Source organism: Zonotrichia leucophrys, chromosome 5, assembly GCF_028769735.1.
Source record: "Zonotrichia leucophrys gambelii isolate GWCS_2022_RI chromosome 5, RI_Zleu_2.0, whole genome shotgun sequence".
NCBI classification, from domain to species: Eukaryota; Metazoa; Chordata; class Aves; order Passeriformes; family Passerellidae; genus Zonotrichia; species Zonotrichia leucophrys.
In genome coordinates, this window is record NC_088175.1 from 43730448 (window position 1) to 43748299 (window position 17852).

The following is a 17852-nucleotide window of genomic DNA, read 5'->3' on the forward strand; positions in this document are numbered from 1 at the left end:
ATATTCACTAGTGATTTTTCATCTGGTACTGTTGTTATTGAACTTGATTCTAATAAAGAAGATAAAATAGAGAAAGTTGGGACGGGAGAGGTCTTTTCTGTTAACACAGATTTTCCTATAGTTGTTCTAGGATATAAAGAGGTTATTTCATGGGATGTACTCTTGGGACTCAGAGTTGTCAGCAATGCTTCTTTTCCATCTGAGGGTAGTGAAGGAAGAGAAATGTTTAAAGAAATTAGAGAACCTGATGGTGGAGAAGACAAAGCAGATGGCTTTCCAGTAGAGATGGTAGTAATACTTTCTACTTGTGATTTACCAGGCAGTGTTGCCAACAATGTGGTTTCAGTCCCACTAAGGAGAGCAAGTGGAGATCCAGTGATGGATGTTCTTTGAGGTGATTCACTTTCTGTAGCTACAAAAGGAGCTGTGGTGGTTTCCTTGGTTTTCATTGCTGATGTTGTAACACTATCTGAATACGTTGGACGACTTGTCTTCACTGTACTTGAAACAAGAGCAGATTTGTATTCAGTAGATATTTTTCCAGAAAACAAAGTTGACTTTGTTGCTATTTCAAGAGGGGACGTTAATTTGGATGTTACCTTAACAGACAAAGGAGTCACACTGCTAGTCTCAGCCATGACAGGATATTTAGTGTATAATGTAGTCAGGAACTCAGTTGTGTTTAGAATCTTGTGTAAGGGATATCCTGTAGTTGAAACAGTTTTAAATGTTTTTTTTAATTCACCTGAAGCTGGAGAAGCAGGAATAGGAGCAGACACTGCAGGTCTCTTTGTAGAAAGAATGAAGGATTTCTCAGTACTAGACCCAGGATGTGGTGAATATGGAGGGAAATAGGAACTTGACGTATGCTCCACAGGAGATGTTATTTTTGGGATTTCCTTTTTATGAGTTGTAAATGATAACAAAGTTGTTTCTGATGATCTCTCTCGGGTTTGTAGAGTTGTCATCTTTGGACCTAGAGTTGTAGTGACAAGAACCTCTGGAGGACCAGTCAGGTGTTGAACCATTCCAAGAGGAGGTCCTGTCGTTGTCTTTCCTATTGAAACGGGTGGCGTGGATGTTGGTGAAAATGCAGTCTTGTCACTCTGTTTGGTTAAAACAGCTGGTGCTCCTGTTGTTGCTGAAGACACTGGCTTTAACAAAGATGAAGTAGTGAGCGTAGGAGAAAATGATGTCACTATAACATTAGCTGCTGTGGTAAGAGACTGTTGTACGCTTATTTTTGTCCCTTCTGAAGCTCCTGTTAAGTTTACTGATGGTGTATATGAAGGCACTTCCACAGGTGATGTAGGAAGCTGTGGCACATATGCAGTAGTTTTTTCTGTTATTGATTCAAATGAACTGGGTGTAGATGTTGTAAGTCCTTCTGGTTTTACTTGTGCTCCTTTCGTGGGAAGTGTTCTTGTGGCCATTTCTGATAACTCCATTATTTTAGTTTTGACTGGCATTTCTGTTGTTCTAAGTGATGCCCCAGTAAAAACAGAAGTAGCAACTGGTTTGCTCTCTGCTTCTGTTCTTGTGGTGACTGCAGGTGTAGCCGTTGCTGTCTGAGGTTCTGTAGCCCTGAGCACTTTAGTGGAGCCACTACTGATCAGCTGTATCCTTGTGGAAGTTTCTGAACTGGCAGCAGAGGGAAACAAAGGAGAAATGTCAACAGAAGCAGACAAGCTTACATTAGATTTTGTTGTCCCTGTGGTTGCTGTAGTGCTTCTCCCAGATGTCGTTTCTGTTGACTGTGAAGAAATAGTTGGCAATAAAGTTACAGCTGGAAGCGTTTTGTTGGATGTAATAGCCAAAATTTCCAGTTTCTCTGTGGTTGCTGTGAGTTGCAATTTTGTAGCAAGTGTTGTTTCCCTGTCCTTTGCTTCAGGCACAGGAAATGAAGTTACTTCTTCACTGATCACTGCTAAACTTGCACTTGGTGTTAAATGTGGAACTGCTGGGGTTTGGATGCTGAGAATCAAAGGTGGGCTGTCGTCTGCAGGTTCAATGCCTGAAAACAGACACAAGAGAACAGCCTGAAATTGGTGAATAATTATAGTGATGGAGCCACCAGAGTTCTAGGTTAAATGGTATAACTGATCTTTTCAATAGCCTGTAAACTTCTAAAACTCATAGACGAATTTAAAAATAAATTCTTTAAATCATTTGCTTGACATCTAATGTTACTGAAACATTTTATGAAGAAAGAACAACTTTCTTAGTTTAAAATTTGTCTCATATATTTGAGGAACTAAATTATTTTAGCTAAAATGTATGTTTAGTGAGCTGAAGGCTCACATAACTAAGGTCACAGTTACACAAAGGCAGCGATATTTAAAATTATGACTAAAGAACTAAATAATTATTAAGCTAAGTCTAATATATGATATATATATATATAAGTTTTCAGACATACAGTCCTCAAAATACACGCATCTTTGAGTGATTTCATCCAGCAACATGTTGAGAGGACAGGCAGGGATGCATCCTTCCACTCTAAAAGAAAAACAAGTAGTATTAACCAATCAAACAGTATCTTCTGAATCAAGAATTCAATTGCAGAAAAAGAATCTATATATAAATTATAAGCAGACAGTCTGGTACACCTGAGTGTACTCCTTCAAAATGTCACTGCCATGGCTTCCACTCCCTCCCAGATCTAAGGGAAAACATGAACTCTGTGACACTCAGCTTTTGAAATGAACAGTCACAGGTTCAAGAGTGAACGCTACTGCTATAACAAATACCCAATATTTTTATATGTCAAAGTCTGCATGTCAGTTTTACCAGATTTAGCACAAATTTCACATCACAGGAAAAAGCAAGGCCAGATATAGCTGCTGCAATGACATAATGGAAAAGCAAGGGCACAACTGTTTGAAACAAAGTTGTGATAACCTCTCTTCATTAATGCTCTGTAATACTCCCAAAATGAAAGTTACAAATATAGCAGTCATTTCAGAACCTGACAGTACACTAAAGGCTGAAATGTCATGTTTATGTAGCTGCAGCAGCAGGTTTTATTCCATTTATTTCCTCTTTCACTTAACTTCCTACCAATGCTTACAGTCCTGGTATGTTAAGTCTACATTTGGGCCTTGTATTCCTATTATCCGGCTTAAGTGTCTTGCCTAAACTACACACTTATCCATAAAAATACAGACACTTACTTTGGTACAGTCTGACAGTTTTTTCCCAAAGGGTCTCTGCATGTCTTGAAGCAAGGGCTTGTGCAGGCATCATAACGCCATTCGCACGTGGAACGGGACAGAAGCTTAAATTTGACATCTGAAAACCAACACAGATCTGTTACTCTTGCATTCCTTTCAGCACTCACAGATACACATCAGTAAGAGGCGTGCCCTACATTTACTGTAGCATCTACACACACAGTGTTTATTGAAGGACTTTCAAGTCACACAACAGAAACACAAATTCAAATGCACTCCAGCCCTCCCACACCTCCACACAGAACAGTTCCCTGCACAAAGCTGGGTTAGCCCAGTGGCTCTTCCAACACCTGCAAGATTTACATGCTATATCTGGATTTCAGTCCCTGCACTATGAGAGCCCACCCCAGCTCTTCTAGCAGCAGCCAGGGCAGGGCAGTGACATTTCCTGTACATTCATGCCTGCAGAAGACAACCATCATCTTATAACAATCCCTTCTAAACTGGTAAACCTGAGCTCAGAGCAATGTTGTTCAGAGCCTACAAAGAGCAACTGCTCTAGAACAATGTTTACATTAAGCACCAGAAAAAAAAAAAAAAAAGGCAGTTAATAACTTAGAAAGAAGTTCCATTTTTGTGGGGGTTTGAAGTGTTTTTTAAGTTTTCCTGATCTTTGCTTGACTGAGATACAAGGAGTAGCCCTTTTACAGCTTCTTGAAGACAGTCAAGTTTTCCATGAAGATACTGAAAAATTTTTATTCCTGCAATTTAGGGAATCTGCACTTATTATTAATTATCACTATCATTATTAAATGTTAATGGCTTCACTTAAAATAAAAATAATTCTCTTAAAGACAGAAATCAAACTCAGACAAAAGGGTGTGTATGTTGCCATCTAGTGTTACCCCTTCTACACCTCATTTTATCCAGGAATGTAATTTGTCACTCCTTTTAAAAACATAATTCTTATGACAGTTAAAAATGCATTTCTTATGTTCTCATAAGAAGATAAGTACAAGTGACTGAATTCTTCTGTGATCCCTTCCATTGACACCAATGTAAGTTACATAAATCTAATGGGGGAAGGGAATTTTTGCCATACATTTTATTGACTGATCTATGAGGTCTTGTATGCATAGACTCATGAAGCAGTAAGGTTTAAGGACAAAAGAAAATACATACCAGAAATACAAGGTTTAAGGACAAAAAGAAAATACATGGCAGAAAGACAAAACATTTCAGAGACACGCTGGCACGGGCAATCACCAAAAGTAGTGATAACAGAACATAAATCCAAGTTGAATCTAGGAAATCTCATTCATTAGTCTACCCTAGATTAAGTAAGGAGACAAATCCATAACTTTTAACTCTGGCCACAGAACTCACCATTAACCATAGAATAAATTTCAAACACAATAAAAGTACAAGCCTGCAGAAGACAGACTGCAACCTGATGAAGAATGACAGGTTCTCAATTTAGCAGAACGGTGGCCATGAATTAACACTTCCAAATGCTGGGATTAACATACCATCTCCCATTCTCCAAATGAACCTTGACTTTTATTAAATGATAGCCACAGTTTCCTCAAGGTTTCCTACAGACTAAGCTCACAGAGTTTGGTGGTGTTGCATGCCTTGGTAGGATTTGGGGTGAATCTCCACATAAATGCACAGCATTTGCTGAGTGCTTCATAAATGCTGCCTTCAGTCAAGAATGAAGTCATGCTTGTTCACAAATTTTGTCTCTACTTCTACAAAAAGAACTGTGGGCAACAAAGAATTTGTAAACTTGGTAATTAAAAATTTCTTTCAAAGAGCTGTAGAAAATTAAATGGACATTTAATTTTCCAGTCAAGGGATTTTAGACAATGGAGTATGCAAGGCCAAGTTGTACCAGTGTTTTTTAGTGTGCAAACTACATTAAAGAGCACACCAAATCACCACAGCAAGAGTTGAGTATTTGTATGAATTGCTTTCCCTTTTTTTAAGAAAGTTTTCAGGATGTCTCTGTAAACCCATAAGGTATGAGGATATCTGTGCTTTTTTATGAATTGTGGAAAAATTCTTTAGAGTATTAAGAAAACATCAGTTGAATAATTCCTCATATTTAGAGTTTTCACTAATGTCAACCTAACTTCTGGAATGCCTCAGCATCCCAAGGATCAGGCCACTGTAAAACAAAACAAAATGAAGACAAAAAACCTGCTCTGCACTGGTGCAGCCTCACCTCAAGCCCTGTGTACAGTTTTGGTCACCACAATATAAAAAGGGACAGTCAGGTGTTAGAGAGTGCCCAAAAGAGCAATGAGGATGGTGAAGGGCCTTGAGAGGAAGCCACATGAGGAATGGCTGAGGTCACTTGGTCTGTTCAGCCACCTCCACCACATGCTTCCCATTTTTTTAATACTTAAATTCCCCTTCCAGCAACCAGTAACACGAGCTTACTGCAGCCTGAGCACCAGCAGAGCTCCCTCACCACGGAACAATGATTTGCACTTTACACACAATGAATCAAGCTTCTCGCACCAGGCATGTGCTCCTCAAAAGGATTTGTCATGGCATCTGGAGACAGCCATGTGTCTCCTTGTCCAGCCTAGCAGCATTTGCCTCCTGTTGACAGGGTGACACAGCAAATGCTCCCCAAAGTGGTGACGGATGTCCTGGGTGACAGTGGCCCCAGCTGGGCGATGTGCCAGCTGAGCCCACAGTTCTCTTACCCAACATGAGCTGGCACATCAAAATAGAGAAACCCCTTGTGGGAGCACAGGTATGAACATGGCCAAAGACAATAGATTAAAAGGTATTTGCCAACTCCATTGCTTTCACGTCTTCTTGAACATCAGAGAAGCATCTTCTTCCCTGTAATTTATGATTTTCTTCTTCATGGCTTTCAAAAATAAAACTGGGATGACAACAGCAGTTGCTACCATTTAATGAAGATTTCTGATATTTTATCACTGACAGACCATGAGGTTCTGCTGAGCCACAAGTGCCTTTCTCAGTAACTTGGCCACTTCTTTTTGTGAGTTGACAATTTTTACTGTTCACAAGCACCTGAATTTTCTGTGCTGACCTTCGTGTCACAGGGACAAAATCTGCCATTGTAAGAATCTCCATAATATAAACAATTTCAATTTATGCTCAAAAAATGGCTATTTACTTGAAAATAAACCCTACAACTTGAAATGGTCCAGTGTTAATAAAATGCTCTATTTAAAATAAACATCTAAAAAATAATTTGAAAAATAATGTATTTGGATTTTCATTCTTACCTGATGCCTTTTTTTTTTTTTTGTTACTTTAATACAAATTTTATTAAAAATCTAGTAGGCACAAAAATTGCTTTAGAATTAGTTCTATTTATAATGGAGGCAAAACTCTGCTTGGTAACTTAGATTGCCTGTCTCTTGAGTTACAATTTTAGAAACATGAAATCCTATCTACCCACTTAGCACACTCAAATGAATAACAAACCCTGCTCATGACTTCTAAGTTTCTGCAATGAGAAATGTAAGCAAATATCACTGGAAAAACCAAACTTTGTGCCCAGCCAAAACATCACTGGAAGCAGAGTGTAATTACCTAACTCTTGTCCAAGTACGGTTCAGTTTGCTATTTCAATGTTAACGCAACTCTTTCATCTCCTCCTATTTATACAGCCAAAAATGGCAGGTCAAATGTTTGTGTTTGCAGCATAAAAAGGAAAGATGTTATCGTACAGAAAGCTCATTCTGATTGCAGGAGCTATGAGGCAGGTGTGTTCAGTGGCACACGTGGGATTTGCAGGTACAGCAGCAGTTGCTCAGCATTTTCCAGCCTCACGTCGTGAACTTTTGGGCCAACAAAGCACACGAGCTCAAATTAAACTCAACAGCACCTCATTATGAGTGAATCAGGACACTCCAGAAAATTAATTCTACTGATGGAAGGGGATTAGAGTAAATTGATGTTAAAGTAGTCAGTAGTACCGTGTAAAACTGACTAAAGGTAAAGAGATGGTCTTTAAAAAACTTTTTCGCTAAAGTTAAATTAATTTTCAGTTTTGCACCATGTTTCTGAATGTGACTGAGTTAATTAAAATACAAAGATTAAAAGCGCTCTCTGTCAAACTTAAACACTGAAAAATGCCTCTGTGCAGTGGGCCTATACTTAGTGCATCTCGGTATTTCAATTTTAGCTAAAAAATTCTCTCTAAAACAGGCCTTGTATTTACAGCAAGTTAGCTATTACAGCACATAACTAGCATTATTTAATACTTCGCTGCAGAATTTATATGGGGCAAGCCACATTTTCATAACAGACATAACAATAATTCATAGTGATCCTAAATAGGTGACAATTATATGAATGATAAAAGGTAACCAGTTTGAGCATATTATTTTTTAAAAGGGTAAAAAAAGAGCAGCTACACCCATAAAAAGGTCATAAATTTCCTACATAAAATGATTTCCCAACAATCTCAAATGGGAATTGATGGCTCTAACATGACACCTTTGTGATTGTCCATCTTGTAAGAGTAAGAGTATTCTTTCTTTTGACAGAATGCATACCAATCTGCCAGCAAAATAATTCCTGAATAGAATGCAAAAATGTATTTTCTTGTAAATAAGTATACACTACATATCAAAATTCAGTTTTCTACTCAACTTCCTCAAATGTTTGTGAGAGCAGGAGAGCAGAACAAGCAAAGTATAATGAAAATAACCAAATTTCCAAGCTGATGACTTCACATGGCAAACACTTCCCAGCCTTGGTGTCTCCCAACATGACAATATTTATTGCGATGAAACTGGAAAAAGTGACTCGTCAGCTGACTTTAAACAGACGTGTGTCTACCGCTGTGGTGATCAGGTCACTTCAAATTCTTCCTTTTGCATGTGCGTCACCGAGCACGAAGAAGTCTCATGAGGAGCTTTCTGGCCAAGGGGATTTACTGGGCCTATTATTCTGCTCCTGATATTTATACTCTGATTCCGCAGGAATAGCTGCTCCCGGTTCAAGAGTTTCTGATCTAATATGCAAAGCATTTACAATAGTCAGCAGGAAACCCAATACGCTTTTGCCTGCGCACTCTGGAGCTGGTGTAACTTTTCCATTAACTTAAACAAATGCTGCTGTATTTTTAGACCATGTAATTACCCTACATCAGCAGGCTGGCCCTTGTGAGAGCACACTGGAGAAAGATTGGAGCCCTATGCTCCTCTGCTTATAAAACTCTGAAACCCAAGCCCTCGGATGTGGTGATTAATGAAATACCTCTCGATCATTTGATCTGATCCCACTTGCTGAGGTAAATTGTTTTAGTTTTCCATCGGCATAAATAGGATTTTTTGGTATAATGACTGGAGGATAAAGACTTCACACTTGAAAAGACATACCATTCTGTGTTAATGGACGACCACTGAGAATTGGAACATGCTTTAACCTTCTTCATTCCTCCCCCAAAGATAAAAGACCAAGGAGATATTTTTGTTATGTCCCAAAAAAGTGCCTTGCTTGAAATGCTGTACGAACATCCTGGTAATAGCATTAGCCCTCTAATTCTGCCGCTCGAAACCCTCAACAGCTCTGTGATTACAAGCATTTGTCAAGAGGCAACAGGCATTTGGCAATGACAAAATCTGTCATTTTTCTGAAGTTGGAGTGTGCCAGTCAACAGCTGCATTAGGCTGTCAGCATAACGTACTGCAAAACATGGGCAGATTCACAATGACACCATTAACACTTTAATTCAGTGTTTTGATAACACGAAGCTCCAAGAGGCATACAGTTGGCCTCTTCTGTCACAGAAATCAGAGGTTGCTTCAGGTTTGTCTGTGCCACAATTCAGCACGGTCACCGCAAAACATGGCCAGGCCATGCTTTATTTGATACAGTATTTCATTTTCTTTCTTTGATTGTAAAATACACTTCAGTTTCAGAGAATGAACAACTGACTTTAAAACATGGTATTGCCAGGAACACATTAAAATACTTCTGCTAAATAAATAAACAAATAGTTAATGCATTTAAAATTACAGTACAATAAAATTTTTAGAACATAATCACTTGCAGTAATTTTGCAATTATATATACTACACTTGGTTTCAGCAAGTAATAGTTGTCACTGAATTTCATAAATGAATGTTTGATGTATCTAATGTGTTAAGGCATGTAAAAGCTAAAGCAGAGAATAGTTACATGAATAATTTGTTTTGCTTTATTTTATACACTGATATAACTTGCATGTTTTTCCTGACCTCCAAAGTCACCTTCATTTCAGTGCATGGTTCCACTTGTTTAAGAATGTAAAAATGGTAATTCTTATAATTTCTTTTCCTTGCTGATAGAAAAACACGAACAAAAAACAAACAAACACAACAAACAGAACTTGAAATAGCTTGAATTACATTAATTTTTTAGTGCGGTTTTATCATCAGCTCTTGTAGGGTCAACATCTGCGGCCAGCTCCTAAGAAATGGCCCTCAGAGTGAATATCTTCTTCATTTCTGATCCTCATGTCTCAGTGGAATGTAACTACTATGGGAATGGGAATCTCACAAGTAGGTAGAAACACCCTCACAGCAGTCTGTTTTGTATTCAAAAGCTGTATCTGTTGAAGCAACATCAGGGAAACGAACACCTGTATCCCAAAGGAGGAGTGAATATCCCCAGCTACATGATGACTGAAACACTAGTGGTTAACACCCCAACAGACACAGCATCTCTGAGTGTGTAGTCAATAAAAACCAAGGTATTTTTCAGGAGAAAATGATGTTTGGAAGGTGTAGCCTACAGGCCATGTCCTTAGCACTGGAAGACATTACTCCTGATGAGGCCACAGGGTTAGCAAAGAGAATTCACTGTACAGAAATCTCTCTTGGCAACAGACAAAGAGAAAATGTTGCCCACACACCTTAAATTTTAGAGATCTGTTCTTTTCTATTCCCTTTGTGAAGCCATTATTTATGAGTATGAATGCTCTACTCCTAAAGAATTTTCTTACCATCTCCACAGCAAATATTGCCCAGAAAATATACACTAGGATATGTATTTCCAAATCCATTTGGTTCATTTAAAAAAAAAAAAAGTGTGCTAAGCTATTTAAAAAGTCTGTTAAGCTAATTTTTCACAAGAAAATAGAATCTCATCTTCACTACAATGCTCAGGGAAAATATTTTGAGCCTGGATGTCCCAGAATTCCCACAGTTCCCAGTAACATAGGGGGAGAGGTAAGCAATCTCATCACCTCTGAAAATAACACCACCATTTAGCCTGGATTTGCCCAGGGAGAAAACTGCTGTTCATACCATTGAAGTGTAATTACCTACCTACAAGTTTAAAAAGGGTTGACAGTCTGAACTCCTCTGAATGATGGTACTTCAAAAGCCCAGCTGAAGAGGCTGAAATGTGGATGAAGAATCCTGGTTTTGCAAATGACTCAAAGGAACTGTATCCTGACAGCCATGTGTTCTTGTGAATGACAAACGTAGATCTGTTGTGAAAATCTTCTGATTTTTTCCATTTAGAAACAACAAGAGTATTATTGGAGGCCAGCTGAAGAAAATAATTTGGTCTCTCAGCTGTTTCAAATGAAATCAAGCTGGAATCTGAAAAAATAAAACAGAAGAGAGCACACAGAACTTGTTTATTTGCTGATAAATGCATCATAAACCAAGTTCATTCTGATGTACCACTACTGACTCTAGTAGCATGAGGAATGAAAATTGGCTTTGGCCTTACCAGTTAAAACAGCCTGAATCTTATGAGAAAATGCACTATTTATGGATTGCAGAGTGCTAGATTTTGATGATTATTAAGTTTTCTAAATACTCTACAGATTCCAACAGGAATACAAAGAGATTGAGACATTTGCCCACACCAGGATGAAGGAATATAGCCCTGCAGTCAAGCAGAACTTAATTTACAGTCTTTACTAAGCCATTTGTTTAATAAAAACTTTAACTCCATCTAACTGGGTTTAAAAGTAACATTTGCCATCAGGAATTGATAGCTTAAAAGCTCAGCCTTTCATTAAAAATAAATTACAAAACTGTATTTTGCATTCAGCTCTCTAGCTCTCCCTTTAAGAACAGTACAGCAAAGTCTTTTTTCTGGCAAATGTTCCCTCATGATACCTTACCCTGCAGTGTTTCTGATTTCAAGCAGCCTCTGCACAGCCAATTGCAGGGCATCAGATCTTGAGCCTGTCACAGGCATCTGTTGCTCACAGAATTACTTCATTCTATTTTGCTGTAAACTCTGCTAGTCTCTTGAAAACAGCCATTAATCTACTGTAAAATCAACTAACCCTCCAGGACTGGCTAGCATTTCTTAAAAAAAAAAGCTTAGAAAACAAATGATCTCTATTAAAAGGATATATTATCACATTCTGGTGTAACACTTCCGGAAGACCACCTTGTTTTCTGAGCATAAAAGCTTCAGATAATCTGAAAAACCTAGCAGTACTAGTGAATGCCTTTTTATGAATTGTCTGTAGCAAGCAGCTCTTTGATAAGTAACAAAGGACAGTCAGCGTGATTTTTAACACCTGCTGTACAGCCAATCAGTGCATTAATACCCCAAACTCTCCATTGTCCAGGAATGCCTGAAACTGGTAAGACATGCATTGTGCTGAGGTATCAAAGAGGCATGAAAGTCCTATAATGATACAGAACATTGATTGTGCAAATTCCTCATGACCAAATGATGAAATTTCATTTGCTCAAACTGGTCCATAAGGCACAAACTCTATTTGCCAGGTTAAATTCCGAGCAAGAGATTTTTATAGGGGAACAGAACAGTAAGACTGACCTTCCCTTTCCAAACATAAATTGAACACAATGTACAAGTGCCTCAAAACTATGACTAATAAAAGAAATCTATCCCCAGAGATTCTGTTACATGAGCTCTTGTGTCAGTTCTACAGACAGCAGTTGTAGTAATCAAGGACTTATAATTTTTAAGTGGCACAAAGCCACCTTCAGGCTACCCAAAGAGCTCATCAGGGGACTCTGGTCAGTAAAACCATTGATACCCAAGTGTTCTGTGGGTATTAAAGCTGTGTATGCAGACAACTTCAGCATTTAATAATGTCACAAATGCTGGATATACTCTTGTAGCCTTTCTGCACATCTCTGAAGGTGTGCCACACGCCTTCCATCTGATGAAGAGGGAAGCTTCCTTCAGGGTAACTTAAGTTGGGACCCAAAGGAGACAGATTTGCAGCACTCGCCCTTCCAGAGCTCAGTCAGTGCCAAAGGCATCTCTGTGTGTGTGGGCAGGCAATGAGTGATGGTGGCGGAGCAAGGGAGGTTGGGAGCACTTCCCTTGCAACATTTCTCTCCCATTCTGTCCCAGTCCTACCAGAGGAGAGGTTAAGGGAGCAGCACACAGATTACTGGGCTGCAATACCAGTTTGGTGCTTCTGAAGGCTGGGGTGTGGGGAGGCAGCTGCTTTTCAACTGCTTACAAGGCTACCATCTAAAATCCACCAAAGAAAATTTTGGCAGACATTAAAGTGCACATTTAACTGACTGATAAAACAATAAATTTTTAACCCAGGTTTATTCTTAAAGACAAGGGCAGAGTCTGCTCTGTCTTATTTAAGAAGCTAGGTTATTATGAGTTTACCATGTGCTTTGGGTTTGTAAAGTCCTGAAGTCAGCATGAAGCTCACTACATGCCCAGGAACATCATCTTCCTTCACAGGGAAAACAACACCGTCCACCAATTTTGCTGCTATTACAGATCTTCCATCCAAATAGCTGACCAGTTTGTATGGGCCTTTTCCCAGGGCTGTGGAGGAAAAAACAATTATTTTTCATGTCAAGTGTCACAAATGCTTGAGCTCTAAGCATTAGGGCAGAGTGAGGAAAAACACATCTCACCACTCTGCAAACAGATCTAGGTGCCATGCACTCAACTTGAAAGAAAACTAAAACAAACCTTTTTTTAGAAAACACATGTTCTGAAAACTATCAAGAATACCTACTTTCAATTTTCAAGATTCATGACCAGCTTCTCCTTTTTGTTCCTCTTATATGCTTTGGTTTCATAATAATTTCATTGGAGTTAGCTGGCCCCTAGGTTAATTGATTTAGGATCCTTCTAAACTATTTATTTGTATGGTTGAACTGATTATACACTTCTTACTACCTTTTAAAACCTATTTTATTAATGTCCAAAGCATAAGGCATATTGCAGAGAATAAAATTTTGTTGTCAACAAGCATCAAAAAATTCCCTGAACAGTGAAGTCTTATTTGTGAAGTATGACAGGAAGGGATCAGCATCATCAGCAAAGAATGGTCATATTTTATCTATAAGGGAAAAGAGCCAAAAAATTGCAAATTTATTTTGTAAACCTTAAAATGACACACCTCATTAAGATCAAACTTTACTGCAGAAAAATAGAGTTCATTTTTAAATGTTTTAAACTATTTTTGTTAAGTTCCCTGTTAAAATTAGGCATTTTATGCCTCACCTGAGCAGTTCACCTCATTACCATTTTACCCACATGGTAAAACAGCAAGCATACATCTGAGGTAACTGCAGCTATCAGCTGGGAAGTTAATAGCATTGACTCTTAAAATCTGTTCCAACAGGTTAAAATTTTGGACTGCAATTTGCAGCTTGCCTTCATACTCTGGTTCTCCAAAACCTTAAAATTTATTCAGAGTTTTGAAATCCTAAGGATGCTGCATTACAAGTAGAGACCTGTATCCTAAATGGTTACCTTTTCATACCATTAAATTCTAATGGCATGAAAAGGTAGCCAGTTAGGATACAGGTCCATTCCCACCTAAACATGTACAAAGATATCTTTTTACCTTCAGGGCAGGGAGTTGAAAAACCATGTTTAAATTACTACTTAAAAGTGCTCTGGAAATATCCTTATATCTTTAAGTATCCCATCTCAGGCCCATCCAAAAGCTGAGAGACAAAAGCCACCAGCTGATAATTCCCCTTGACCAAAGACAAAAGGCTTCTGCTTCTAGTAGGACTGGAACTATTTCACTCTGGATTCATCACAAAGTGAATACCTCTTTCTGGTCTAAGACAACTTCTTAACCTTCCTGTCTTCAAAACAAAGTAATTCTGGGTCATCCTACTCTAAGTTACATCGACAAGAAAATATTCAGCATGGAGATGATATTTTTTTTTGCCCACTGACAGCTCTGAAACAGTCTATGTTGAATCCTGATGAGCTGGATTAGCAAGGAGTACAAAAATACAAAGAAAGAAGTATACAATAACCATGTTTATTTCAAGGCTGGTCACATGCACAAACCTCCATTATTTCCACTAATTTCTGTCAGTGAGAATTAAGTAACAAAGGCAATAACACACCTTAAAAGTATGTGTGATCATTTAGCTTCACCATCACCACAGATGTTAGAGGCACTGCACTTGCAGTCTACCTGCACTAACATTGTCTATTATCAGACTGTATTTCTTTTATGAAAAAAAGAAACCAAAAAGAAAGCTCAAAGCCTTCAATCACCTCTTATAGTCAACTATCCTTTATTTAAATTAATTGCAAGTCTTTAAATGATGATTTAGATAAAATTACCATGCATTAGTGATTTGACTCCACTCAAAATCTTTTCAGAAGCCAATGAATGAGAAAAGGCACATTTCTTGGCCATATTTTTTGGGCATGGTACATTGCAAAAGTCTGTCCTAATTTAACTTGGTCCCTTTCTGAGACCTTTGCAGGAGTGAGCTGCTGCAATATTGATCAGAAGACCAAAATACTCCATGCTATGTGGATAGACAGGCATCTAGATGAGCTTGATAAAGAGTTACAGCATAAATAGCATGAGCCCTGACCCTTCCTCACACCAGGCTGCCTTGTGTGCCACATCTGACTGTGCAGACACAGGCAGGGTGATTTGGAAATAGCCTGAATATGGATTCCAGAGCTAACACAGCACCCTGCACAGGTTCAAGGTATGGTCCAGCACCTTCCCCAGGGTTTGCACCCCTCTGACAGCCACCCCAATGCAGCAGCAATGCTGGTCACTCCGGAACTCCAGGCTGGGTCACACAGACTAACAGGAGAGTTGTTCCCCTCTGGGGACAAAAAGTTGCCATAGCTTAACAGCTACCTCACTCTGGAGGCTGCACAGGAGGCTGTGAGTGATTTAACAACCCACTGGGCTCTGTTCAGCTTTGAACTGCACTGCACCTCAGCAAGTAGTGCCACTGGCACTTTTCCCTTGATATTCCATTAATTACTTCATGATTTAGTTGTTTAATCATCATCCATCACTGCAAAGAAAATTAGTCAGACACACTGCAAAGAAAATTAGTCAGATACATGTTCTTGGGAGAGGTCCAGGAATTATGAAATTAAAAACCTTTGAAAAAACAAATTAAAGCAGCAAAACAGAAGTTAAACAACAGTTAAACTACTAACTGGCTAGTTAAACAACATAACATTCACAAATGTTTTCAGTAATACAGTTGTTTTCATACAAAGATTCTAAGACTTAAATTAAAAAGCCCAAGAGTCTGTCGATATTTTGTCACTTCCTTTAGAACTTACCTTTGTTGAAATATTCACAATCATAAGCTAAAAAAAAAGAAAAAGAAAAAAAAATGCAGTTATTGGCATTCTATAGATAAACAGGTTTTCTATTCCCTTTGATAATTATGATGTGAACCAAATGCTCGGCCAAATTAGATCATACCAAATATTTATTTAAAAGTTATTGCCAAATATTTGCTGTACTTTAGATGAAATACTAATTTAAACTACACAGATGTACAGAAAGCATTACTTCCCAGCAGGAAACACTAGGCTTACATAGCAAAAGCTGTCTTTTTGTGACCTCTAGTGGCTATGACTGAGCTTCACATTAAAACACACCTTTTCCATCCAAAGTTAAGAGTAACCCCCTCACTCTGAGGCCAGTTTGCTGTGTGACCCTGAGCAAGCTGCACACTCTCCCTGTACAACCGCAAAGTTAGAAAAATGCTTGTTTCCTTCCATTCTTTGCATCTCCCCTTCTTTTATCCCATCTTTGGGGAAATGACAGCCTTCTGTTAGGCATTTCCACTAGGTGTCAGAGAAAAGGGCCTTGGATATTTTTGGTAAGTTCTAAGAATTGTTGGAGAGGAATTGTAAGGTAATGACTCTGCCCAGCTTAAAAATTAACTTGTTTTTCTTCAGAAGACCTTTATATTGTGGCTTTTAATTGTGGCTCTAATAAGGCACGTATGTTTACTAGATCTTATTAAGAAGCGAAGTTCTCCTGAAGATGGAAATCACTTGAGCTGTGAACTTTGCACCTTTGGTTTGAGGGATGCATGCTGTATCCTAATATAGACTTCCCATGACTACTTCTTTGACATCATAGGACAAAGGGATAAAGAGCAGAAAAGCATCATTCACCACCACAGAAAAAGCACATAATCCAGCTAGACCAGAATGAAATGGGAATGAGAGGCACCAGTGAGGCTTAGATTCAATTCATGGCCCCAAGTTCAGTTGGTGTGATGGATTTTTTGGGTCTGGCTGCCACGAATGCAGGGCAGGGGCAGTGCTGGTCGAACAAACTTACGGCACACTCTGGGAGACCTCCAGTCCACAGCAACTCCGTGCTGGCAGCACTGGTGGGCATAAGCTGAGACACTCGTGCAGAAACACTCACAGTCACCACCCTGGTTACAGCCACAAGTGTCTGTCAGGCAGTTGGAGTAAAACCAGGTGACGTCAATCTGGAAATGAAAACATCGCTTATCAAAAACACTCCCACAGGAGCTGCCAACCAACACCTCGACACAAAGCTGTGGCTCTTCCAAAAGACAATATATCCACCTTGGAAGAACTAGATTTCACTCTCAGTGCTTCCTGGAACATGAGAAAAAAATGTTCATAGGGACACACCATAAAATCTTGTCCAGCCCTTCGCAACACAATTAAATCAATGACCCATTAAGAACAGGCATATTAAGATACTGATGTGGGCTTGTGTTTCATAATATTTAAGCCCTAGTAAATTGTGAAAAACCTTATGAAAGAAAAAAACTAAACTGACCACAAATCAGTAAAACTCAGAAATTCTAAGGAAGTCAGATACAGATAAAATGTAAGAAATCAAAGTAAATGGAAAGCTCCTCTTTACATGTGAGTAGTTCATATTCTCTTCATATTATCAGGCAATTTCACACAAGAATTTGTCATTTTTCCTTACAGTATCTTCAAGTCTTGTCTTAAGTGACAAAATTTCAAAGAAAACTGTCAACGGTAATTTTCTTACTGAAATATTACGCATTCTACATGGATTTGCATTTGAGTAAGTTTTCTAGGAATGAGTTTTTCCCATCTGACACTGCCCATTCAATATATTTGTTTATATATGCATGAAAAATGGGTGTGCCGCGCAACACATTTCATGAAAAGCAAGTGGTTATTCTTACACAAGTAATACTTGTGATTAAAAAAAACCATTCCAAATTAGGTGTATTTTTGTCTTCATTAATAACAAATAGCTTGACGTTGAGGAGTAACATTTCTCTCTGGCGCTATGTTCGATGTCACTTGTTTATATACTGGACCACAACTCACCACTGGGTGGCAAGCTTCAAATGCTTCACTTAGCAGTATCCCACATTCCTTCTTGGCAAACGGCTCTCTAAGGGGGCTCAAACTGCATGGATTTCGAATGTCAGGGCTGTCAACACACTAAAC

General features: G+C 38.6%; 1 protein-coding gene across 1 annotated transcript in view; it reads right to left on the bottom strand.

Annotated features, from left to right (window-relative positions):
• The window catches only part of OTOG (otogelin), a 91956-nt gene that overhangs the window by 24590 nt on the left and 49514 nt on the right, over positions 1 to 17852 (bottom strand). The window contains exons 29-36 of the mRNA XM_064713871.1: positions 17730 to 17846; positions 16723 to 16879; positions 15705 to 15731; positions 12786 to 12950; positions 10484 to 10762; positions 3174 to 3291; positions 2420 to 2499; positions 134 to 2014 (exon numbers count right to left, since the gene is read on the bottom strand). Coding sequence (XP_064569941.1) covers positions 134 to 2014; positions 2420 to 2499; positions 3174 to 3291; positions 10484 to 10762; positions 12786 to 12950; positions 15705 to 15731; positions 16723 to 16879; positions 17730 to 17846 — 2824 coding nt within the window. The remainder of the gene's footprint in view (positions 1 to 133; positions 2015 to 2419; positions 2500 to 3173; positions 3292 to 10483; positions 10763 to 12785; positions 12951 to 15704; positions 15732 to 16722; positions 16880 to 17729; positions 17847 to 17852) is intronic.